Source organism: Brassica napus, chromosome C4, assembly GCF_020379485.1.
Source record: "Brassica napus cultivar Da-Ae chromosome C4, Da-Ae, whole genome shotgun sequence".
In the NCBI taxonomy this organism is placed as follows: Eukaryota; Viridiplantae; Streptophyta; class Magnoliopsida; order Brassicales; family Brassicaceae; genus Brassica; species Brassica napus.
Genome location: NC_063447.1, coordinates 26574393 through 26598356, shown reverse-complemented (window position 1 = coordinate 26598356; position 23964 = coordinate 26574393). Strand labels below are relative to the sequence as shown.

At 40.5% G+C, this 23964-nt stretch overlaps 3 protein-coding genes and 1 long non-coding RNA gene across 9 annotated transcripts; 2 read left to right on the top strand and 2 right to left on the bottom strand.

Moving 5' to 3' along the window:
- Positions 1-466: 466 nt before the first annotated feature.
- LOC106414022 lies at positions 467-2501 on the top strand. The gene is made up of 4 exons (XM_048753772.1): positions 467-1435; positions 1515-1633; positions 1712-2063; positions 2258-2501. The coding sequence occupies exons 1-3, from the start codon at positions 1171-1173 to the stop codon at positions 1811-1813; spliced, it is 486 nt and encodes a 161-aa protein (XP_048609729.1). The 5' UTR covers positions 467-1170; the 3' UTR covers positions 1814-2063; positions 2258-2501.
- A 1747-nt stretch (positions 2502-4248) lies between these two features.
- On the top strand, positions 4249-8174 carry LOC106442725 (aspartic proteinase A2-like). 3 transcript variants are annotated; one of them, XM_048753770.1, is made up of 14 exons: positions 4249-4327; positions 5153-5516; positions 5604-5664; positions 5754-5848; positions 5936-6048; positions 6132-6300; positions 6384-6423; positions 6506-6570; positions 6654-6767; positions 6864-6928; positions 7020-7176; positions 7285-7404; positions 7496-7584; positions 7868-8174. In XM_048753770.1, the coding sequence occupies exons 2-14, from the start codon at positions 5160-5162 to the stop codon at positions 7950-7952; spliced, it is 1530 nt and encodes a 509-aa protein (XP_048609727.1). In that variant the 5' UTR covers positions 4249-4327; positions 5153-5159; the 3' UTR covers positions 7953-8174. The 3 variants fall into 3 exon arrangements, with proteins under 3 accessions (XP_048609727.1, XP_048609728.1, XP_048609726.1); XM_048753771.1 differs by having other exon boundaries at positions 4277-4409; XM_048753769.1 differs by lacking the exon at positions 4249-4327 and having other exon boundaries at positions 4456-5516.
- Positions 8175-12021: 3847 nt separating this feature from the next.
- Positions 12022-14148, bottom strand: LOC125585940 (uncharacterized protein At3g43530-like). The gene is made up of 5 exons (XM_048755672.1): positions 14090-14148; positions 13914-14031; positions 12900-13676; positions 12660-12821; positions 12022-12432 (listed from the first exon to the last, which is right to left on the bottom strand). Exons 1-5 carry the CDS (start codon positions 14146-14148, stop codon positions 12022-12024), a joined length of 1527 nt encoding a protein of 508 aa, XP_048611629.1.
- A 2683-nt stretch (positions 14149-16831) lies between these two features.
- LOC106374716 lies at positions 16832-18539 on the bottom strand. 4 transcript variants are annotated; one of them, XR_002657884.2, is made up of 6 exons: positions 18318-18539; positions 17865-18194; positions 17586-17795; positions 17368-17433; positions 17168-17283; positions 16832-17056 (listed from the first exon to the last, which is right to left on the bottom strand). It is a non-coding gene; the product is annotated as an uncharacterized LOC106374716 (long non-coding RNA). The 4 variants fall into 4 exon arrangements; XR_002657880.2 differs by having other exon boundaries at positions 17586-17682; XR_007322109.1 differs by having other exon boundaries at positions 17586-18194.
- Positions 18540-23964: the final 5425 nt, after the last annotated feature.

The window sequence follows — 23964 nt, the reverse complement described above, 5'->3', positions numbered from 1 at the left end:
TATTTTACTATTTCCATGATTTTATTTATAAATTATATTTTATTTTACTATTAAAAATCATAAAATAATCAAACTAAGAAGAAGAAACTAGAGTACAACACATAATCTAAACCTAAAACCTCCACAATCACAGAAAAAAAAAACAAAATGCTATAGTAATACCCCTGTTCGAAAACGCGGCCGCCTAGCCGCGTAATCGCTAAACGTAGGTTCACCGTGGCGAGTTGACCCAATACAGTTGCATTCTACGTTCTGTCAAGTTATGCCCGCCTAGTCCGTAGTTTAACATTATGCGGACGTGGAATAGGTAATACGTTTGGGCTAAAAAAAAGCTAAAAAAAATACCATATTATTTTTTTTACACAATTTGGCCCACTAAAAAACCCATTAGTAAAAAAAAAAAAAATTTAAAACCATTATCTACCTTTCCCGACAATAGAATTGGGGATTTCTGTTAACCCTAGTATCAAGTGTTCTTCCTCAACCTAGTGAATCCAAGGCAGTTCGCCGTGAATCAAGATCATCCACCTGTTGCAAGTTCTTCTTGTACTGGATTCAAAGTAATAAACTCTAAACCATTCACTTTTTTAGTTATTGAAGTTTTTTTGAACTGTTGACTTTTCAGATTTTATATTTCAGTACATATGGTTTTTTAAATGTTAATGGAGCTTGACTTTGCCGAATGTTGATGCTTGAAGGGATTTCTAAGTTGTCCGGGTTTGCTAAAGTGATTGAACAAGCAAAGGCTGTCACCATATTTGTTTATGCTCATCATACAACATTGTCAATGATGAGAACATATACAAAGAGGGATATTGTGAGGCCAGGAGCAACAAGATTTGCAACATGTTTCCTCACGCTACAAAGTCTTTATGAGAAGAAGGGACAACTGAAGAGCATGTTCAACAGTGATCAGTGGCATGATTGTAAGCATTCCAAGTCTGTGAAGGGTAAGACTGCATCTGATACTGTGATGAGTTATGCATTTTGGAGTAGTGTCATGGTTATTTTGAAAGTATTCACCCCTATGGTGAAGGTTCTTCGGTTGGCTGATGGAGAGAAGATACCATCTCTTGGGTTTGTTTATGGTGAGCTAAGAAGTCTATTAAAGAGGCTACTGACCATTTGGAGAAGAACTATCAACCTATATTCAGGATCATTGATGAAAAAATGAAAGGAAGGTTGGATTCTCCTTTGCATATGGCTGCTTACTTCCTCAACCCTTATTATTTCTATAAAGACCCTACTATCCAGTATGACATAGAGGTTTCAGAAGGATTCATCAAGTGTGTGGAAACTTTCTATCATGGAGAATTTGAGAAACAAGACTTGGTTGTTAATCATGAGATTAGTCTTTACAAGAATAAAAGTGGTCCTTTTGGTAGACTGTTAGCTCTAAAAGGATGTGAAAATAAGGATGAAAAGTTTGATCCAGGTATGTTTTGGCTTAAAATGTTTTTTACTTGATTAATTGTCCATTTCATAGTTTAACTTGTTTAATTTTTTTATGACAGAGAATTGGTGGGCAACATACGGATGTGCTGTGCCAACCTTGCAGAAACTGGCTACTAGAATCCTTGCTTTGACCTCTAGTTCTTCTGGCTGTGAAAGAAATTGGAGCAGTTTCGAAGGGGTTAGTCTACTTGCTTCTTTGATTTATGTTTCATGTATCTAATAGTGTGTACAATAAATGGCTCAACTCATGTTGCAGATCCACACTAAGAAGAGAAACATATTAGATGTAAACCGCCTCAACAGTCTAGTCTATGTCCAGTTTAATGCAAGGCTTTTTGATAAGCAGAAAAAAGATTAGAGAAGACAATGTTGATGTGATCCTAGATGATGGTAATGAAGATACTGTCGGAGATTGGCTTGTGGGCCGTGTCGAAGAGTTGGATAATGATGTCAGTTTTGTGCTTACTACCCAAGCTCCAAGGATAAGAGAACTCTATGATGATGACTTTGAATCTGAAGAAGAAGACATGATGGAGATGGAGTTCGAACCGAATGTATACCAAGAGGATCCGGTCTTTCGTGACTCACAAATAGCTTAGTAAACTAAGGTACCAAAAAAATCATATATGTTCTCTTTGTTTATCTTATGACTTACAATTGTTTCTTTTTTTTTAATTAGTTTTGGTGGGTTCGTGAAGTTAGAGTTACCTTGTCTTGAACTTGCTGTTATTAACTAGTGAATTAAGTTGTATTGAACTTGCTGTTTGCATGATTTAACTTGTCTTTGTCTCTTTCATTTCAGGTTTCCAAATGCCAAGTTCTAACTTTTAGCACATCTACAAGACCACTACAAGATCAAAATTATATATTTTGCTGATCTTTCAAGAAGAATAGGATTAGAAGATACAATCCTTAATATTTTTTGTTTCTTCTCATGATCAAAACTATATTTTTTGGTGATTCTTGTGAGTGGGTTATTTTTTTTTGTATTAGATGGGTGCTTTAAAAAACAACAATTATGATATATAATCTAACTTGGTATTTAATGTTTCTTTTGTATATTTAAAATTAAAAACTTACTAAAAATTACTCCCCGCGTGTACCCCGAGTTTATCCCATTTTTTAACAAGTCGCTAGGTCCGGGGTCGCCGCACGGATAGCGCGTAGCGCGATTCCGAACAGGGAGTAATACTAACTCAATAAAGGCTTGGAGCTGAAAAGAGATCAACAAAGAAGACTAACTTACCTCTTCTTACCATAAAATGTCTTGGCAAAAACAAAAAATGTAAAAAGATAAAATCTGAGACAAAGTAATCCTCCAAAACCAAAGGAGCTCGATCAAGCACCAACGCAAAAAAGCAAAAAATGCGGATCAGAAGAAGAATAATCACTCGAAGACCAAAATCACCACGAAGTAGGGAGACACATGCCTAAAGCACCAGAAGCACAACCACCGGCTATGAAGTAAGAAGCACAACCACCAGCTATGAAGTAAGAAGCACCTCACAAACTAAACAAGTACATACAAAGCGTCCATGCCAGCGAAGAACCACAAAGCTCTGAGTTAAAGGGACCAAAGTTCCAAAAGACTAACTCTGCACACCTATACCAAGGAAAGCAAGAGAAAAAGAGAAACAATCTGAGGGAAGCAGAATGGAAACCAACCATCGAGAAACCATAGCTCATGCTTGAGACAAGGCCCACATAGCATACACGAAAAAAAACACTAACCAAACATAGAGTGGCAAACATAACGAAAAGGAGAGCCACCAGAGACAGGGGTAGCGATGAAAGATACAACGGGATGAAAGAATAAAGAGAGACGAAACTAAATCAGTAAACCGTGAAGCCTTCCTCGAGCTAAAGAGAGCATAGAAGTCAGATTTCCAAAACCAGATCTTGAAAACCAAGACAAATATCGACGACAAATCAACGACAAGGAAGACAACATAAAAGACAACTAAACTCTGACCCAACCCAAGGATATGTAATTCCTAGCATTTAGCCAAAATCTAAGGAAGGAAATGACCAAAACTGGAACAGTCCACAATGCCTTAAGAAACAACCGCACAACTGGGAATTCATAAGCTTGATCTACAACAAATACCAGATAATCTTATACAAGAAGAAAGTGAGGAAAACAAGAGCACGTAGGTGTGTCTTTTCGGGTGATGGTGAGAAGCACCGCACACCGGAAGGTAAACAAAATACATAGATGGTGATGCTCAATGTCAAAATATGAAGAGAAAACAAAGAACATCTTAATAATATTCAAAAAAATGAAAAAAATAAAATACAATTTTGATGCTAAATCCGTTAATCTTAGAAGCAACAAATATCTAAATACAAAACTATTAAATTTAATATGATTTATATAAAAAACTCACTTCACGGTACACACAACAACACATTATTGAAAAACAAATAATGTATTAATGTATTACCTAGAAAGACCTAACATAATAAAACATTAAATAATACTCTTAATAAATAAGAACCGGCCATATAATTACATCATCTAAAAAATTATAATTAACAGTAATAAAATAATATTCCACGCGGACACGCCCCTACTATAAATTAAAGCTCGAAACATATAATTAATACTACAAACAAGGTTGGTGGAACATTGCTTATCATACCGGCAACGGTAAAATTTTTAATCTGATAGATCCAACGGCCAAAATTGAAAAGATATTTAGTTGCTTATTTATATGGGACCCGCTGTGCATGTCGTGGCGGCATATTAGCAACCTTTTCTTCGATAATTGAAACAGTTTTGTTTTTTTTTTTTGTTTTTTTTTTTTTTTTTTTTTTTAACAGTTTTGTTTCTTCGTCTCTCATGATTCTGAGAAATCTCCAGAAGCCTCTGGTGAGTGCTTAAGGCTCTCGTGAGTTTGAGTTCTATTAATCTCATTACCATTTCTCGTTTTCTAAAGTCTCTTTCATATCAGGTCTGACTATAAAACCCGAGTTGTTTCCAGGACTGGCAGTGTGATACTATTGTTTTCTTTTTCTTTTCCATGTTCTTTGATTCGAGTGATTGTGTTTTGCATGATCCGTGATAATATTCTCTTGTATATTTGTTTCTTGAATATTGGGCTGTTTTTGCATGTCTGTTTTGTGATGTACTTGTCGTCTTATTTGATTATGTGTTTAGAGGAGCTTAAGGTTTGTTTGATTCTGCAACCTTAGTGTTGTTTTCTGAGGTGAAAGATCCCCGTTTTTTTCTTGCTGATGCGGTCTTTGTTCTTGTTTTGTAATGAAAAATTCTTGATTATGTTGTCCTCATGTTATTTGCTTTGGTTAATTAATTAAAATGTCTAGTTTTGTTGCTGACTTGTGGTTGATTATTTTCTGAAGATCTTTTCTTATAATGGAGACGAGATTAACTATAAGAAATCATCGTTGTCTAAAGTCCCTTTCATATCATAATCCCTTCAATTAAAAAGGGTCTCTTTCATTTTACAAAATCCTGTGTGTTTTTGTACTTGTTTAAACTACACACTTGTCATTAACAACAATTTTTTCTTCTTCTGTAAATAGCGTTGATAATTGAGTTGCATGTTCATGTAACTCGTAATTTGTTTTAGCTTGTTGATCGCACTGTATAATCTAATTAAATTGCGTCGTTTTGTCTTTTGATGTCAACTAATTTATTTATTTTTTGATCAATTGATGTCAACTAATTAAATAGGTGAAAGATGGGTGTGCACTCGGTTACTTCACTCGTTGTGTCCTTCTTGTTATTTTTCTCCGCTTCTTCTGAGAGCAATGACGGAACATTAAGAGTTGGCCTGAAAAAACTGAAGTTGGATCCTAACAATCGACTTGCCACACGCTTCGGTTCCAAGCAAGAAAAAGCCTTTCGTTCTTCCTTAAAAGAGTTCCGTTCAAACGACAAGAATGCTGGAGATGCTGACATCGTCGCGTTGAAGAATTACTTGGATGCTCAGTACTATGGTGAGATTGCTATCGGTACTCCACCACAGAAGTTCACAGTGATTTTCGACACGGGGAGCTCTAACCTTTGGGTACCATCAGGGAAATGTTATTTCTCGGTAAGCTTTTCTTTTAGCATTTAGTTTACAATTGTTAAAATGTGATTAGTTTAAGAGAAAACTTATTGTGTTGTTTACTTCATCTAGCTGTCTTGTTTCTTTCATTCCAAGTACAAGTCCTCGCGGTCAAGCACTTACAAGGAGAGTGGTACGTTTTCTCTTTTGATTCTTTCGTTTTGTGCTACTTAACCCTACATTAATATTGATGTTGAGAAGCTCTAAAATTGTATGTTCCAGGAAAACGTGCAGCAATCCATTACGGCTCTGGATCCATCGCTGGTTTCTTCAGTTATGATGCTGTCACGGTTGGTGACTTAGTTGTCAAAACTCAGGTGAGTTATATGTTCTACACTTCTTTTAATGCTCATATTTTTTCTATCGATTGACTTTACTTTCTGCATATTGCCTATGTTCTTTAGGAGTTTATTGAGGCAACCAGTGAGCCTGGTTTAACTTTCTTGGTGGCTAAGTTTGATGGTCTTCTTGGTCTTGGATTCCAAGAGATATCTGTTGGAAACGCCACTCCTGTTTGGTATGCGTGCACTATTTTGGATTGTGGTTACTTACTTACTTACACACACCCCATTAGTGACAACAGTTTTATGTTTTTTACAGGTACAATATGCTCAAGCAAGGTCTTATCAAGAAACCAGTGTTTTCATTTTGGCTTAACCGTGACACAAAGAGTGAAGAAGGCGGTGAACTTGTATTTGGCGGTGTTGATCCAAAGCACTTTAAGGGAGAACACACATATGTTCCTGTTACACGAAGGGGTTACTGGCAGGTTTGTTCATTGTGTTCTTGATTTGCCATGAATTTTTATTAGTCAGTAGTCACGTCTCATTTAAGTTATTATTTTGGTAATAGTTTGATATGGGTGAGGTTCTCATTGCCGGCAAATCTACTGGTGCGTGTATTAGTTACATATCGTGTATTCGTGTTACATTCATCCATATTAGTTATTGAAACATGATTCTCTTTTGTAACAGGATACTGTGAAAATGGTTGTTCTGCAATAGCAGATTCTGGAACATCGTTACTTGCAGGGCCAACAGTAATCAACAATCATCGAGGGTCTTATAAAATTTTAAGTTTGTTGGTATATATGCTTGATCTTTTTGTTTTTGGTTTTGCTAGGCTGTGATTGCCATGATAAATAAAGCTATAGGAGCATCTGGAGTTGTTAGCCAGCAATGCAAAACTGTTGTTGATCAGTATGGACAATCCATTTTGGATTTACTTTTGGCTAAGGTAAGAATATAATTAACTTGGTAAAAGATGAACTCAGAGAATCGGCGAGAACGCATATCAGGATTCTACATATAAAACTCTTTTTTCTACTTTCAGGCTCAACCAAAGCATATCTGCTCACAGATTGGTCTTTGCACATTCGATGGCACCCATGGGGTCAGGTAAAATCCCTATATCTATAAACATAACAATAATATACACACGCTTTCGCAGTCTTCTTGTATTTATTGAGTGTTATTGTGTTATGTTTAGTATGGGGATTGAGTCAGTGGTGGACAAGGAAAGCACAAAATCATCTAGTGGTCTCCGAGATGCTGGTTGTGCTCCATGTGAAATGGCAGTTGTGTGGATACAGAGCCAGTTAATGCAGAACATGACTCAAAAGCGTATAGTGAACTACATTAATGATGTAAGAAGAACAAGTGTCTATCACAATAACAATTTATATTGTGTTTCTTGAAAAATAGCAGTGGGATTCTTCTTTGTTCTCATCCTAGAATTCCTAAAAAATCCTCAGATATGCGAACGCATGCCGAGTCCTAATGGAGAGTCTGCAGTTGACTGCTCACAACTCTGTAAAATGCCTACTGTTTCATTCACCATTGGAGGCAAAGTCTTTGATCTTGCTCCAGAAGAGGTACTTGTTTGAGTACATTTATGTTTGAGACTTGATGAGCCTTTGTAGCATTCTGAACATATCTTGCTGATGGCGTTTGTGGGATTGATAGTACGTACTGAAGATTGGAGAAGGACCAGTGGCACAATGCATCAGTGGATTTACCGCGCTTGACTTGCCTCCACCTCGTGGACCTCTCTGGTAAACTCTCTAGGCATAAAAAAATAATACTTGAGCAGTATTTCCTTCTCAATTATTACTTCTCAAGTACATTCATCTAGGCTTTTGATTGTTTCAAATATGATTTATGGATTCATTTGGCGTTTACATTTACAACTAACAAAATAAGTTTTGTTTAAAATGTTTTTGGTTGTGGAAAAAAACATACCTTAATTCTAAATGGAAATGCAAACAAATATCAACTAAATCTTAACACTGCGAGTGTGAGATTCATCTAAATCTTGATTCTTGACTTTTGTACTAGGATACTGGGAGATGTGTTTATGGGGAGATACCACACTGTCTTTCACTTTGGCAACGAGCAGGTTGGCTTCGCAGAAGCTGCGTAAACAAATAACAAACTCGGTTCGGTTTCTTTTGTTATGTGTTTGTGTGAAAGCTTTTGTTGTGTGTTGTGATGTGAAACCTCTATGCACTTGCCGACTTGTGTTAAACTATCTCCCTTCTCATCTGACTTGTGTTAAACTCTGTTTCTGTAAATATTTTGTTGTGTGTTGTGATGTGAAACCTATTTGCACTTGTTGACTTGAGTTAAACTCTCTCCCTTCTCATCTGCCTTGTGTTAAAATCTCTGCTTCTGTAAATATTCCGATGCTAAGTTAAGTGTTTCTGTTCTTCATCCGGTGATAAGTTGTTTTATCTACTTTTAATCCTGAAGCTAGTTATGATCAAAGCTGTTTAAGAATTTGATTTATGCTCTACTTTTTTTATCTTATAAGTTAATAAGATGTGTATAGCTTTGGTGTTTGCCATTAAAAAAGGAAGACATGTTAAAGCTTTGGAGATACTTTTCCTTCTGCAAAAGACATCATATATCTAACTCTTAAGGTCATCTACCCAATAAGTAAAGTACTATGGGGGTGATTGGTAGTTGTTGTAGGTGCTGTCCACAGTTTTATTTATTTCTAAAGCACCAAATTCAGAACAATCAAACTTTAAATTTTTTTTTGAAGCCACAGCTCTAGAAATAACCTACAGCTGTACAAGTGCTCTGCAGAGCCAAATATCCAAAGCAAATTTTTAGTGCTTTCATAAAATTCTACAGCAATAAAATTTAAAGCCACAGCAAAAAATCTACAGATTTTTTTCTACAACAAAAATTTTAAAGCTACAGCCATTACCAATCGGACCCTATATCTATATATCAATACTTTTAAAACAGATGACTCTTTTTTGAAGTGCCTTTTTGTTTTAATAATATTTACGGAGCCATGCCATTGCTTTAATTAAAACCTATACTTTTAATTATCTTTATTTTCCACAAAATCTTTTTATTCCAACAAACTATATATTGCCGTTTTTGTTATCTCTTTCAACTAAATAATTAAAGCCTAAAAAACAATCTATATTATTTGTCGATACAATACTGAATCAAAGCGAAGAAAGTTAGGGATCATGTTTGGGGTTTTATGGTGTGTCAATATTTGGATGAGATTTGCGATTTGGGGACAAGGATTCAAGAGTTGCAAATTAGGGTATCCAAAAATATGGGAAAGCAAATTAGGACGTCTAGCATTCCGTCGAAGCCGGTAAGTTGTGGTCTCCGCCTCGGGCTTTCATCGTAATTGAATTGTGATTCGATTTAGGAGTAATGCACAATGGCATTGTTTCGTGTCTGGGTCAATCAGTATAGTAAAGTGGTACAAAATGCATTTCAGTGGTTGAATGGGAGTGTGTTGGCAAGGGTCTAGATCGGTTCACACCCGATACGTAATTCAATTTGTTGTTGATTGAACTGTGGATAACTTGGAAAAACTCTGACAAGTGGTAGAACTATAGTTAACTTGGAATAACTCGGAACAACTGGTAGAACTGTAGATAACTCTAGTCAGTTTGTTGAGTTTGTTCATTTCTTTTGGCATGATACAATGAGCAATCATGTCAGCGTACATTTTAAATTCAAAGACCGGATGTTTAGTATAACCCTGAAGACATCAGTGGGGGATACGACTTTGTCAATGATAGAAGAGAGAATGTATAAGAAGCTTGGGTTGGATGAAAGCAAGGAAAAACTGGAATTGAGCTACATGCCGCTGGTGGTAGGATGTGAGACACCTTTAAATATTGTTGATGATGAAGATCTTTTTGTTTACCTAACGGGCATGGATAAAGACAACCGAAGAAGTCTTTTGGTTGTGGAGAGTAGTGGAAGATCGGGACAAATATTAGAAACAATGAAACCAATAGTGGAACCGGGACCTGTAGATAAACTCTCGTGGGTAAGAGTTGCAGGCATTGGAGGATGAAATTGGAGCTAAAGCCATAACTTTGTACGTAGAATACAAGCAGGGAAATAACGAGGCGATAGAGGGTGGGAATAATGATGATGCCACTGTGGAGACGGATGCCACTGGGGAGACAGATGCCACTGGGGAGACGGATGCCACTATGGAGACGGATACTGTTATGGAGGCTGATAACATTGCAGACACTAACACTGCTGCGGAGACAGATACCGCTGTTCCAACCGCTGATAAGTTTGTTGAACAGCCACCAACCATAAAATCGACTAAGTGTATAGAGGAATGGGGTGATGGTTTGAGTCTGTGTAAGCATGACGAATTTCGAGCGTAATTCAGGAGATCGTCGATAGAGCTGCTTTTAGTGAATGCTATCATTATTTCACCAAAAATTCTGATCGTTGACGATTGGTGATTGAATGTTTGCAAGCTAGCTGTAAATGGGGATTACGAGCTGCAAAGATTCCTAAGGACATACATTTTTTCGATTAGGAGCTACAGGAATAAGCATACATGCTCTCAGACTAGTCAAAGTGACAGCAACGATAAGCGAAAAGAGTCAGCGGAACTAGTGTCAGCCTTTTTGAATGGGGAATTCCCGAGAGGTTTGGAAACTCCAAGTCCCCAAGTCCGAAGGTTATTAAGGGTCTTGTTAAGTTCAAACTTGGGGTAATGATATCATACTCGACAGCGTTGCGCGGAAAGAATCTGGCGGTTTGTGATCAACATGGTAATCCGGAAGATAAGCTACAAGATGATGTATAGCTATTTGTACATGTTAAAGCAAGTGAATCCGGGAACAACAACCGATGTGAAGTTGAATGAGGTAGGTAAATTCAAATACCTCTTCATAGTCTTGGGAGCTTGCATTGAGGGTTTTGCAGTCATGAGGAAAGTGATAGTTGTGGATGCGTTATTGCTGAAGAACGGATATGGCGGTGTTCTAGTTTTTGCCAAAGCTCAAGATCCAAATCGTCACCATTATCCACTAGCGTTGGTAGTACTAGATGGAGAGAATCATGCTAGCTGGACTTGGTTTTTCGAGATGCTTAAGATAGCTATACCAGACTCTTCTGAACTGGTTTTCATGACTGATAGAAATCAAAGCCTGATCTTTGCAGCAGCAAACGTGTATCCACAGGCTCACAATGACCATTGTTTATGGCATTTTAAGGAAAATGTGAAAGGGCATGCTTGTAATGTCAACAAAGATGTAGTTGGGCATAGATTCATGGAATTGGGCAGATATTACACCATGGCTGACTTGGACTCTGCCTACGAATCGTTTAAAAGAAGAAATCCTTCGGCTTGGAAGTATGTGGAGGAGCAAACTGAAAAAGACAAATGGGCAAGAGTTTTTTTTCCACGTGACAGGTACAACTTGGACACAAGCAACAGTGTGGAATCAATGAACATCGTGTTTTGAGAGGCAAGGAGGTGGGCATTAATACCAATGTTGGATTGTATCATCAAGACATTCATCAAGATACTCTGCGGGGAAGGAAATACTTCACCTGCGACAACTTTGAGGTATTTTTCATATATTAGGGTTTTGATTTGAATCATGTGATGATTGTGTTAATTTTCATATGTATGAATCGGGTTCTATTTGCAGGATGATGGACTCCACTTTCGTCAACCTTGGGTCTTCGCGATCCATGATAAGGTTAAGGGCTTACTAACACGTGTTGATGAAATGGCTGCAGAGATCGCTGAGCTCAAGGATCAGCTCAAGCGTGTTCGAATCTTAAAGTAATGTCGTTAGTAATGTTGTTGTTCATGTCTGATTCGGATCCAGTTTGTTGTTGGGAACAATTTGTTGTTTGTTATTTCGGCTGATCTTACAAGTCTTCTTTATTTTGTGGTTGTTCCTTGTGTATGACTTGTAAAACTCCTTAATTCCTTATCTTTAATCTGTGATCTTCCTCTTACTCTTACTCTTGAGCTGTTCGTAAGTTGTTTCTTGTTCAAGACTTGTGCATTGTTGTTAATTTCCTACTCTAAAACAGAAACATAAAATGGAAATAGATAAGCAACATTAAGGTTCCAAAACAGGGTTTTGGCAAGCAACATCATTAAGGTTCCTAGAATAGAGTTTTTGCAACCAACAACATTCATGTTCTTAAAATACATAATCCGAGATGAAACACCAACTACGTCACTTCTTCTTCGATCCCTTCTTCAATCCCTTATGTGCTTCCTTCCCAAACAACTCAAGCGGGCCCAATCTTTCCTCAAACTTGTCCAGTGTCTTCAACACGCTCTCTAGCTGATTTCCAAGACTTTCCACTTTCTTGATCAAATCCTCCAACATCTTCTTCTGTTCTGCCACTTCTTCCACTGGCGCAATGTCTTTAAGGACTACATGTTCTGCATTTTTTTTTCGAGCTTCGATGTCATCTTCATACATGTCTTCAAAAAAGACAGAATATCTTTCGTTAATACGCTTAACCCAGCTGTCCACAGCAATACCAGGCTCATCAGCATCGTCATCCTCTTCCGTGAGAGCATCCAAAAGAACTTTTTCTTCTTCATTCCTGGTAGGAAGGATGCTGTCAATATCATGCGGCTAACAACAAAAAGAAAAAAGTTTACTAAAGCATCCTAGTTCTATATAGTTTTCTTAAGTTTCCATTGTTTTACGCATACATTTTTACCAAAGTATCGCAGTTCTATATAGTTTTCTTAGGTTTTTTATTGTTTTACGCATACAGTTTTACCAAATTTTCCCATGTTTTACCTACCTAATATGGCAATTACAAATAATATTTGCAGGGCGAAGAAGGAAACACTTACCTTTACCCTATCTAGTTCTTGATTAACATTTGCAAGAGGAAACCCTTTCATTTCTGTCTTTTTGAACGTGGACTGGCACATCCTCAGACACTCTGGATTAGCTCCTTCAACCGGTTGTCTAAACCTCTTTCCCAGCTGAGGAATTGCCTCGAAAGCAAGAAGCTACAAATCCAACATTTTATAAAACTTAACAAAACAATAATAAAAAATTGATAATGTTCTAAACTTATATTTACTTACCTCTAGTGGAAGACAGAAACCTTGAAGTGGCCATAACGTCTTCTCTTTCACAAATCCTCCAAAATGATCCATTGTGTGAGAGATCTCCTTAACCATATAATCAAAGGAGTACCTCCCCCATGGAAACGTCTTGCAGTATCCAAGATCATCCACCGCTCTTTGAAAAAAATCCAATACATCATGGGCTCCTTCACCAACTTTCGTTTGCGCGCAAACAACACTTCCTAAAAAGAAGAGAACCATCATCTTCAGCCTGTCTTTATGAGCTCTCATTCCCAACAGCTTTGCTTTCACATCCTCCAACCTTATTAATTCTCCCCCCTTGAAATGACGCTTCACAAAATTCTTATTACCAAACTCCTTGTAACCGAGAGGATAGTTGCGGCAGTTTAGGCCTGGTATCAATGTGTGTTCCCTCAGCCCATAACGGATGGGAACACCATTGACAATGAACCACACTTCTCTCCTCTTCGAGACATCGACAGTATGCAGTAACAACATCCACATTCCATGAACCTTGTGGTTCGAGCTCCTCTTCTTGTTCTTCTTAAAATTTTCTTGTGCATCTGCATCCAGTTTCTTGTGGAACAAGTGACAGAATTGTGGATGCTCCTCAAACCACCTCCTCTCCGCATCACTTGCCGGCGAATCCAGAGACAAAAGCATCTCGATAACGTCAACTATCATACACCTTGTACCTAGCTTTATCTGTTTCTTGTACTCCAATTCATAGAAGAACATCCTACTTGTCTTGATTGCCTCGGTAGCCTCGATTTCCTGCAAGTAACATTTAGTTGTACATAGTTATACCAGTTTTTCCAAAATAGTTTTACTAAGTTATTCAAGTATTCCTAGTATACTTAGGTATTACTAATTTTACCATTTCACATTGTTTCACCTAGTTGTTCTAGTATTACGACCAATTATACCCATAAATCCTAGTTTTCCTTCACCGAAACATTAACATTCAAACCAAATTACTAAGAAAACCTTAATCCTATCCTAAATTCTTACCTCTTCCTGCCCTTTCTCTTCTTCGACATCTACTGATTCCTCCTCGATGTTTCCATCCTTGTTTCCATCCTCTAAACCCTTATTTCCATCCTCATCTACTAAATCCGCCCCGCTATTTCTAGGAATGTTTCCACAGAGGCATTAGTCTCAACTTCATTCTCCTCATCCGAGGCAACATCCTCGCTTTCAGGCTCCTCTTCGTCGTCTCCCTCATTAGAGCCATCCGCCTCACCATCATTTTCTTCTTCATCAGAACCAGTCGCGTCCCCTTCAGTTTCTTTATCGGAACCCTCTTATTTCTCTTCATCATTCACCCCCGCATGCACATCGCCATCTTCATCGCCGTTATCCGGTTCTTTCTCTTCATCATTTGATTCTTCTTCCTCTTCCTCTGACGGTGGAGTCTCCGATGTCGGAGCACATTTGCTCCGTTCAGACCCTACAGCCGCTGCAGCTTCCAAGAGGTAATTTATAGGCACGACCGTCGTAGATTCCTCCGTCGTCTCCTTCGTTTTGGCAGCTTTTTTCTTCTTCACGTTCTTCTCCATTTCTTTCGTCGGAATCTCCTTCCTCTTACCTCCTCTTATTTCAACCCTCTTCGATTCCCACTCACGATTCACCCACAAAGAGAGCAAGAAGGAGAAGGAGAAGAAATCGAAAGTTCGAATTCTTTGATTTGGGTTTCTAGGGTTTGCGAGAGAGGAGAAAGAGGGGGAAAAGTGAGTGATGAACTTGCAATTTTGGTTCGCGTCGTTTAATTGATTTGTATGGGTGTAATCGGTCTGGTTTCTTCGGTTTAATAATGATTTACGGTTTTGGTTTGGTTTCGATTGGAATTAAATTTAGATCTGGTTATAGCCGGGTAGAACCAGGTAATACTCGTAAATATGTCAATTTTTAACGGTTTTATGGTCTTTTACTCGGTTTCTCACTTAAATAATATTTTCTTTTTCCTATGTTTTATAACGGGTCTATGCTAGATTACTTCATGAGATGTGGGGGTAGCCAAGCTCTTCCCCCTCGAGAACCTTGTCGTCTCAAGTCGATTCATATTCCAGCGTAACCCTTGGCTATCTCGATTTCTTTGAACCCACTTTATCCGCCGAGGAAACGCCTCCTGCTTTTGTAACGCCTTCTCGAGCATCCTATATATTGAGGTCGTCTATGGTGAGTTCAATTTGCCTCTTAACTTTTCTCTCCCAACTTTTCTTCGTGAATCTCAGAAACCGCTGTTACAAAAATGACTTCCTCATGTGCTCCCGTCGCTAACACCGCCGTCGCCTACTTCACTTTCAACTCTCTTCGCCTCGGCAGAGCTGCTCAGTCCATTGTTGGTCGCCTCATCCGCTTTTGGATTCCCAGAACATCAAAAAGAACGAAGAGTTTATGAGGATAATTATTCTCCTCGATGAATTAGTGAGGATTGTTTCGATTCTTTTTATGTTTTTCTCTTTCCGATTTCGTTTCTTCATATATTGAAACTTCAAAATATATGATCTTTTATTTCCCGCTGGACTATGTGATTCACGGGTTCATTCCCGCCCGCTAATCGTGCCAGCCACTACCGGAATGATTTGAAAGACGCTTCTATTGTGAGAATTGACCGTTTTGAAGTTGCACGTGTCGCTGAGCATCGGTTCGTCGTGGTTTTATCGAATTCGTTTGTTTTTATTTTTAATGTGATTAGTGGACTTGGCTACTGGTTGTTACGCTCATGCCTGTGGTAGATTCCCTAATAATTGGGAGCTTATGATGGGGCTATTCAATTGCTATGTTCGTGAATATTCTTTTATGAAGCAACAGCAGGTTGGTCTTTTCGCTGGTGGTGAACATTTTTTGTGTTATTATATCTTTTTATCTTCTCTTTTTCTTTTGTCTTACTTTATGACAGACAGCCATCAAAATGTACAAGCTTGCCGGAGAAGAAAAGTTCTTACTTTGGGCAGTTTGTAGCATCAAGTTACAGGTACGGCCACCGTCTATCCTCCTTTTCTTTAGCAGTTTGGTGTTCTGTTGCTTACAGTTGTGAAGATATTTTACAGGTTCTATGTGATAAGAGTGGGGAGAAGCTCTTGCTTCTGGCTGAGGGTTTACTTAAGCACATTGCCTCTCACAGTATGCATGAGCCAGAAGGTGAGTTCGCTTCTCCGCAAATGTCTTCTTTTGCACAAGTTAGGAATTCATCAGGTTTTTTTCTACTATTGAAAGTTTGGTTCTTTCAGCTCTCATGGTGTATGTCTCTTTGCTGGAACAACAATCCAAATAAAATGATGCTTTAGAGGTCCTTTCTGGAAATTTGGGTTCTCTTTTGGTTATTGAAGTTGATAAATTACGGATACAGGTAAATTACAAGGCTTTTTGATCGGAAAAATATCTCAACTTCATGCTTCTTTGCATTATATTCTAAGTAGGGCGCATACATTCTGATATAATACATGTTCCGTAGTTCGACGTTGAAATTATTAGCATACAAAGTTTATTTCTGTATGCTCAGTTGCTCACATAAACTCTCTTACTTTAAGCTGACAGGGGAGACTCCTTGCTATGGCACATGATTATTCTGCTGCTGTTGAGGTCTATAAAAAAATCTTAGAATTGAGGTACGATCTCAATGCATGAGCATTTCAACTCAGTGCTTTTAGAGTTGGCACTGTTTCCAAATTGTTCTTTCGATTGTTTCTATTTATTTGGCTTGTGCATATCATGAGCTGACATGTATTCTTATCCTAACGTGTATGTCTTTATTCCATTTATAGTAAGAAGTTTACTTAGAGCATCATTATCCCTAAACCCCTTAAAGGGTCTCTTAATTAATTTTTAATAGTTTTTAAAGTGTAAAAGTGAGTTAAGAGACTTAAAAAGAGATTTGAACATTTAAGTGGTTTATTGCAAGTCTCTTAATTATAGGTCCTTAAAAAAAATTATAAAACACTTTCATTACAAGCTTAAACATGAACAAGAAACAGAGAGTTAATAAGATTTCCAGATCAACAATCATTCGAGAGTATGTGTAACTGTGATCATAATAAGAATGCAGGAAAGGCACAAGAAGATTACGTGATGCTAACATTATATGTTCTGGTCCGCAGGATACTATCGTCATCTGGTTCTTGAGCCACAAGAATATTCGACTGAAGAGTTGCCTGCCACAGAGATGACAAGAGAAAACATATTTATACTGCTGGATGATAATAATGCGTGTATAATGAGAAAGAACAAGTTACAGTGAGAAGATAGAGGAGGAAGAAGGAGACCTCTGGTGAAAGGAATCCCCGTCAAGTCAAGGAATTTTCTCTTCGCCGCCATCTCCCTCACTGTCTTCTCTCTCTCGGTGGCTGGCGTACAAAATGGTATGAGAAAATACTGTAAACTAACCCATAGAGAAAAGCCACAAACTTTACCACAATGCACAATAAAAAAACTTCAAATTGAACAGAAAAAAACTCTACTTTACCATTCCTAGTAATCAAAAACTGTTTCTCTGAAGGCAAGTATGGCTTTCTCTTGCTTGGATCACCAGCTTCCGTGATTGCAAAAAAAAAAAAGAAACGATTTTGATACATAGATCATACCCAAACCCCATGTCACCTAAAACCCTAGATCTTGATAAAGCTCACAGCTTTACACATGATTGGTGAAATCTAACAAGTGGGTATTGAAATTGGAACTAACCATGACCAGGTAGGGCACTTGAAGACGAGATTATCACTGGCGAGAACGAACTCGCTGACGCTGAGAACTCCCTTCTCCTTGAAAGCACATTGCTTATCTAAGATGATGGTTGATGATGGTTTGATCAGAACTGTAAGCCTATAACTATAAGCTACTGACTCCAGGACGCATGAGAGGCTTGACAACACATTGCTTATCTAAGAAATGAAACTTAATACATGGATAAAATGTGTTAACAAGTGTGTTTGTGTAGTATGAGAGGAAAGCCGCAGAGCATACATTCTGAGAGCTTTGCTGGTATCTGGTGTGTTGCCGGATTTGAACCTCAGAAGCAGAGGCTGAGGAAAGAAACTCCAATATGTTTTTTGCTCTAAGGCGTATAGAACTTGACCTGCTACTTTCTTTCTACTTCACTACCACTCTTAGCTTCTCGTAACTTTTCTGGTTTATGAGTTTGATTCTGCTTGCAGTGGTGGAAACCTCACTGGAACCAGTTGACAAGCATGACGACTCTTCTTTTGAATCAACGGAGCATGCGGAGAGATCACACACAGAGTTCACAAAGTTGAAAGATCCCAAAGTGACCTGAGAATGGCGTTTTCTTGCTATCTACGTAAAACATCAAAATCAAAAAGGCTATTCAATCTAACTTCCCAGTGTTTCAGTTTCATACGATCTACATAACATTCAACACGATTACTCCGTAACGGAGACGTGGTGAAGAGTTCGTACCTTGAGATTCATGAGAATGAATCGATCTCCAGCATGCTTGATTTCGAATCCGCGATCGTTACCATCGCTTGATAGAGCCAAGCCGCACGATCCTGATCCTGTAGAACTCCCTTCTCCTTGAAAGCTGAGACCGTTCGAGGACCAGTCATCCTCTCCACTGCACTTTTGAATGTTCCATGAATCTTCTGCGAAAGCACCATCCCTGTTTAAACTGAGACTGTCAATAAACTAGAAAAGAGAAGAGACGAGTTCTCGTCGGTGGGTCAAGACAAAGACGTGTTACAAAAGGGGAAGAGAACAGAGGAAAAAGTCTGGCGAAGACAAATTCGTCGGACCGTACAAGTCGGCGAGATGTAAGATGTAAAACCCTAATTCTAGCCGAAAGTGAGTGTAGTAATTTGCGGATCCCCTCTTTGTTTCCTTGTCTCCTCCTTTTATAGGTGAACGCTCGTTGACCTAATGTGTCTTGTCTCGATGGGCCTCCTCGAGTAATTGGGCCGACTCATTGGGCCGTTGTGTCAGGTCGGCGAGCCGATGATGTTCAGTCAATCATCTCATCGACTAAAAGTAGTATGGAGCCGAGCCGAACACCGGCTTTCAAGTCGATGACCCGATCTTCTTTGTTGTAATCATGTGTCTGGGTAATTGTCTTGCGGGCCTTTTGGGAGGGCTAGGCCCATACCCAACAGTAAGTCCCCCCAGTTCGCTGGTGAGTAGCGTAGCCGACTCAGCGAATTTGATAGTAGGGTTTGCGAGACAATTATCTCAAATTTGTGATTTCAATCGACTCCTCGACTATCCAATCGACTCCTCGACTGTGCAGTGGATTTTGTATGCTCGCGTTCGCTGACTGATTTGATTTTGATGATGATGATTTTTTTTTTATTTAAACCGGTGGTCAGTTCCGGTTTTGATTTGAACCGATTTCGGTTCTCCTCGAGAAGCTGAAAAGTTGCGACGTTTGGTGAGCTCCACGCGCCTTAATGGGCCGACTCTAGGCCCATCTAGGTCTAATGATGACGCCTCGGTGTGCGATGTGCTCCTCTCTCTATAAATACCCCTCTTCCTTCTCGTTTTCTCCACTCTTCATCCGGCTCAGGTACTTTCTCTTTCTAACTCTCCGCTTCTCTCTCTAACTTTGTAGTCTTAGATCTGAGAATGTCGTCGGGCGGTAGAGGTAAACTTTCTAGGGCCCAGAAAGGGAAAGCCGCTGTGAATGCGACCGAATCGAGTCCTGGACGTGTCGTCGAGTAGAGTTCCTCGCCCGATTTCGAAACGATTCATCGTGAAGCCATGATGGATACGGAGAATATGGACACGCCCCAGCGAGTCCTCGTTGCTGATTCGGCGCGGCAGCTCCGCGAGGAGAGAGAAAATGTAACATTAATTTCGAGAGATGGTCAGGGTGGAGCTGATGTTGGAGAGACTTCCCTCCCCGATTTCGTTCCGTGTTGTTACCATCCGGGGGGAATCTTCGAGGATCTTCCGGCTTTGGCGGTTGAGCAGTTGCGTCCTTCTGTCGTAGAGGGACAGTCACGGGAGAATATCGAGGAGACTCGTTCGACTCCTAGTAGCGTGAAAGCTTTATTGAGGGAATGTGAAGGAACCGGGGTGACCTTTTTGATCCCAACTAAATCTCAGAGGCCGTGGTCCCCTCCTTTGGGATTTCAGTGCGTCTATGAATCATACTTTCAGAATGAGACCAAACTCTGGTTTCCAATTCCTCGACTTATTACATCTTATGTGAGACGTCGCGACGCGGCGATAAGTCAATTTTTCAATGGCGCGTTCCGTACCTCGGTGGCATTGATGGTGACTGCGGCGGAGATCGACATTTCAATGAGTGTTCGGACCCTCGAGGAGTTGACCTATACGAAGTCCATGGGCGATGGTTTATTCTCAATCCAGATGAGGCCCAACTACAACGTGATCGTCGATCATCCGTGTAGGACGGCGCACTGGCAGCGTTTCTACTTTTATGTCAAGTCTGACGGTTTTGCCTTCGAGGAGCCGCCCGACGTTTCCTTTCGATTTTTGTGGAATCATAAACTCGGTAGAACGCTGTTGTCAGCTCATCGACTGTCTCTTATCCTTGTTTTCTGACGAGTTTTCGTTTATTTGCAGTTGATCACCCGGACACGGCCTCTTATCCGGAAGATTTCGTCTCTGATGCTCGTGCAGTCGTTTCGCGCGTCCAAGTGAGCTGGAAGGATATCACCATCGAGAGGATTCGACGAGTGCTTGACAGAATCTCGAGGAGTAAGTTTCCTCTTGCGATCACATGTTTTCTTCCAACTCATGCCAGTTCCGAGATTTATCTGAACCAACTTGCTGATCTTTTTCAGAGGATTGGAGGTCTGATCTACTGCCTTTGATTACCGGTAACAAGCGGCGGTTTTTGATATTCAGTAGCGCCGAGCAAAAGATCATCAACGCGGCCAGGGAAATGAAAGAGCTTCCAGACTTGAGTGCATTAATCAAGAAAAAACTGAGCGAGGCGAAAAAGGCATCCTCTGCGACTCCTAGCGAGACAACTCTTAGTGGGACGACTCCTCGCGAAGAGACTCCTCGCGAAGAGACTCCTTGTGGAGCAATTCCTCCCGCTCCTCTTCCTCTTCTGATTTCCCCCGGACCGTCTACAGGCCCGGATAACGTCGACTCTTCGAGGGAGGATCTCACATTGATCTCTGAACGAGAGACTGCTGAACCATCGGTGACTGGTGGTAATAAGAAGAGATCTGCTCCTGACTCCTCTGCATCGGCTGCTTCTCAAGCGAGGATTGAATCTGATGGTCCTCCTAAAAAGAAAAAGAAAAAGGAGAGGAGGAAGAAGAAATCTGTTGAGGAACAGTCGGAGCCTGCTGAAGGCGCCGAGAATTGTGAGACCGTTATCGAGAAAGGTTCTTCTCGCGATGCTGCAGCTCGGGGAGTCGTCGACTCGGACAACTCCCCGTCCATCTCTCTGAAGAAGAAGAAGACTGCCCGCAGTCATGAATCGTCTACTCCGGCTGCGTCTGCTTCTGCTGCGAAGATTCCTCCAGCTGCACCTCGGACTCTCGTTGAAGGCAGTTCGGCCTCTGAGGATGGTCAGGTCAAATTTCATGACCGCGTGGAGTTCAAGTACGTCGGCGAGACTCCTCTTTCTTTTGCCCCGACTGACTGTGCTGAGCTTGTCCGACAAATTAAGGGTGGTCGCAAGGACTTGCCCGCTGTCAAGGACCTTATTTTCAAGGACGCATACGTCGACGCGGCGAGGACTAAAATTCTGGTAAGAATTTTTCTCCTTATTTTATCTTTTTCATGTTCCTGATTCTGATCTTTTCTTTCGTTCATGTAGAGCGACGGGAGCATGAACTACGTTGTCGATTTGTACGACTCAGCCCTCAAGGAGGCCACGTCAAGTTAAAGCAAGCCGACAGACTCGCTCGAGCGAAGGATGTAGCTATTGACCGCAAGACGAAGGAATTTAAAGCGACAATTGATAAGGTTGCGGAGGACCGGGCTCAACTGGTTGAGAGGAAGAAGGCTCAGAAGGCTCATTTCCTGGAGAAATTCGGGGAGTTAAAGGATAAATTTGAGGCTGCGGGTGCAAAGGTACGAGGACTCGAGGAGGAGAAGAAGGCTTGGTTAAGGGAGAAGGCAGCCATGGAGGAGAAGATGGTGTCCACCGCGCTGAGACACTTGAAAGAGGTCAACAGACTGAGGGACTCTCGAGGTTATGAGGTTACTCACGAGCGGTTTCGTGTACAAACGACCATGATTACTAAGAGCAATAAGCGTTTCTCCCAAATTCGAGATCTCGAGAAGCGTCGTAGTGAGTTCGAAACAGGCAGATCCTTGCAGAGCCAAGCTTTTGGGACAAAGAAATGTCTCGGAACGCTTAAGGAGAGCGGGATCGACATTCCGCAGGAGACGATTGACTTGTTCGCCTAACAAGAGAAGGAGTACGAGGTTGCGGCTGAACGCCTAGCTGTCGGAGGGATCCCCGAGGAGCTTCTCTGTCTTTCTCCTCTTCATCTTCGATCTCCTTTTCTAAACGAGAATGTGTGGGCGACGATCGACCCATATGGATCGAATGCGGGCCTGATTGATGCTGGGACCGCTGCTTTCTTTCAAACTCCCAGTAGTTCTCAAGGAGATCATGCGAACGAAGGATCTGTAGAACCGACTGGAAGAGAGCTCGGAGAATTGCCTCTTCAAGAAGGTGGGATCGTTGGCGAGGTCGTAAGGCTCGAGGATACGACCGTTGCATCTGCTTCGGATCCGACTACGCTCTCCACCAGCCTCGTTGTGAATGAAGATCCGCTGGTGCCGGTTCTTGGGACTAGTGTCGAGACGGAGACAGAGCCTGTTAATCTACTTGAACTCTCAGACTCTTCGAATGAAGAAGAGGGTGGCGAACAATTGGAGGAGACCGAATCTGGCTTAGTTGGTAACCCGCAAAATGAAGAGGGAGCGGTTGACGGAACTGATAATCTGCCAGTTCTGCCAGCGGACATGACTGGGGAGGCTTCGGATCGGCTTACTGCTCAGGTCGTCGAGGGGGGCTTCGACCGTGTCGAAGACTAGTTTAATATGTTGTAGTTGTTTCCTTTAGACTTTTGGTTTTTAGCCCTCGAAGGTTTTTGTTAATGTAATATCTGGATTTATTTTGCTTTTGTGGCTATCCGTTGTTTCAGACTTTTAGTAAGTTTATCTTCCTTAGAAGTTATTTCTGAAACAGAGTTTGCCTTAGTCGTGAGATATAGTTTCGTGGACTCGAGAATGCGAGTTAGCCTTCGACGAGTCGCTGAAATCTATTTTGAATGTTGTGTTTAAACGATTTTGGTTTGGCCATCTGGTCGATGTCTTGAATTAAACCGAAGAGTCGATGACTCGGCTTTATCAAATTTTGACACATCATGCCGTCAGTTCGAGTCCTCGATAACAACATAAATTTTTGAGTTTCGAAGACAATCGTTTATACTTTCGAGCGACAACGGTTTTCAAATCGATCCTTAAGTAATCCAAAAAAGAATATTGGGTTGGCCAAGCCCGGCTTTAGAGGATTATAAGATGACTGAAAGTTGTCGTCTCGATCGCACGGGTCGAGACGGCGATACGACCGAAGAATCCCTCGAGCATGTGTCAGATCAGGACATGCCCGTTAGTGGGTGCGAGTGCTAGTACGTTTGTCCGAGAGACAAGGTCGTGCTCGTGCGTAAGCATCGCTTAAAACAATTCGCGCTCCTACTTGTTGGGAGATTGTTTTTGTTATAGCTGGACCTGGTAAAAGGCTGCCTACGTACCTCTAGGAGAGGATCAAGCCATTCGTAGTTCATTTTGGTTAGTGAAAGTGGCATTGGATGCGCATTCACTTTTTTTTTTTTTTTTTTTTTTTTTTAGGGAATGAAAGTGACAAGGGTGTCATTCACTCGTCGATTGAGCAAGACTTCTTGAGTGTTCGATCTTCGGGCTTGTGCCTAAGAGTAGTATCGTCGGAGGTGCATTGAGTTCCACACTCTAGGGACGGGTTCGCCGGTCGACGTCTCGAGTTGGTAGACTCCTGGTTTGACGACTTGAGAAATTTTGTACGGCCCTTCCCAGTTAGTTCCGAGCTTGCCTGCATTCAGCTCCTTGGTGTTTTCGAACACTTTGCGTAGTACTA

Coding starts and splice junctions, on each gene's coding strand:
- LOC106414022 (XM_048753772.1), top strand. CDS start 1,171: ATGAAAGGAAGGTTGGATTCTCCTTTGCATATGGCTGCTTACTTCCTC. Junction 1,436..1,514: donor GGATGAAAAGTTTGATCCAG/GTATGTTTTGGC, acceptor TTTTTATGACAG/AGAATTGGTGGGCAACATAC. Junction 1,634..1,711: donor ATTGGAGCAGTTTCGAAGGG/GTTAGTCTACTT, acceptor CTCATGTTGCAG/ATCCACACTAAGAAGAGAAA.
- LOC106442725 (XM_048753770.1), top strand. CDS start 5,160: ATGGGTGTGCACTCGGTTACTTCACTCGTTGTGTCCTTCTTGTTATTT. Junction 5,517..5,603: donor CAGGGAAATGTTATTTCTCG/GTAAGCTTTTCT, acceptor TACTTCATCTAG/CTGTCTTGTTTCTTTCATTC. Junction 5,665..5,753: donor AAGCACTTACAAGGAGAGTG/GTACGTTTTCTC, acceptor TGTATGTTCCAG/GAAAACGTGCAGCAATCCAT.
- LOC125585940 (XM_048755672.1), bottom strand. CDS start 14,148: ATGGTGAGGCGGATGGCTCTAATGAGGGAGACGACGAAGAGGAGCCTG. Junction 13,677..13,913: donor AAGAGAAAGGGCAGGAAGAG/GTAAGAATTTAG, acceptor TGTTACTTGCAG/GAAATCGAGGCTACCGAGGC. Junction 12,433..12,659: donor AAGAACTAGATAGGGTAAAG/GTAAGTGTTTCC, acceptor TTTTGTTGTTAG/CCGCATGATATTGACAGCAT.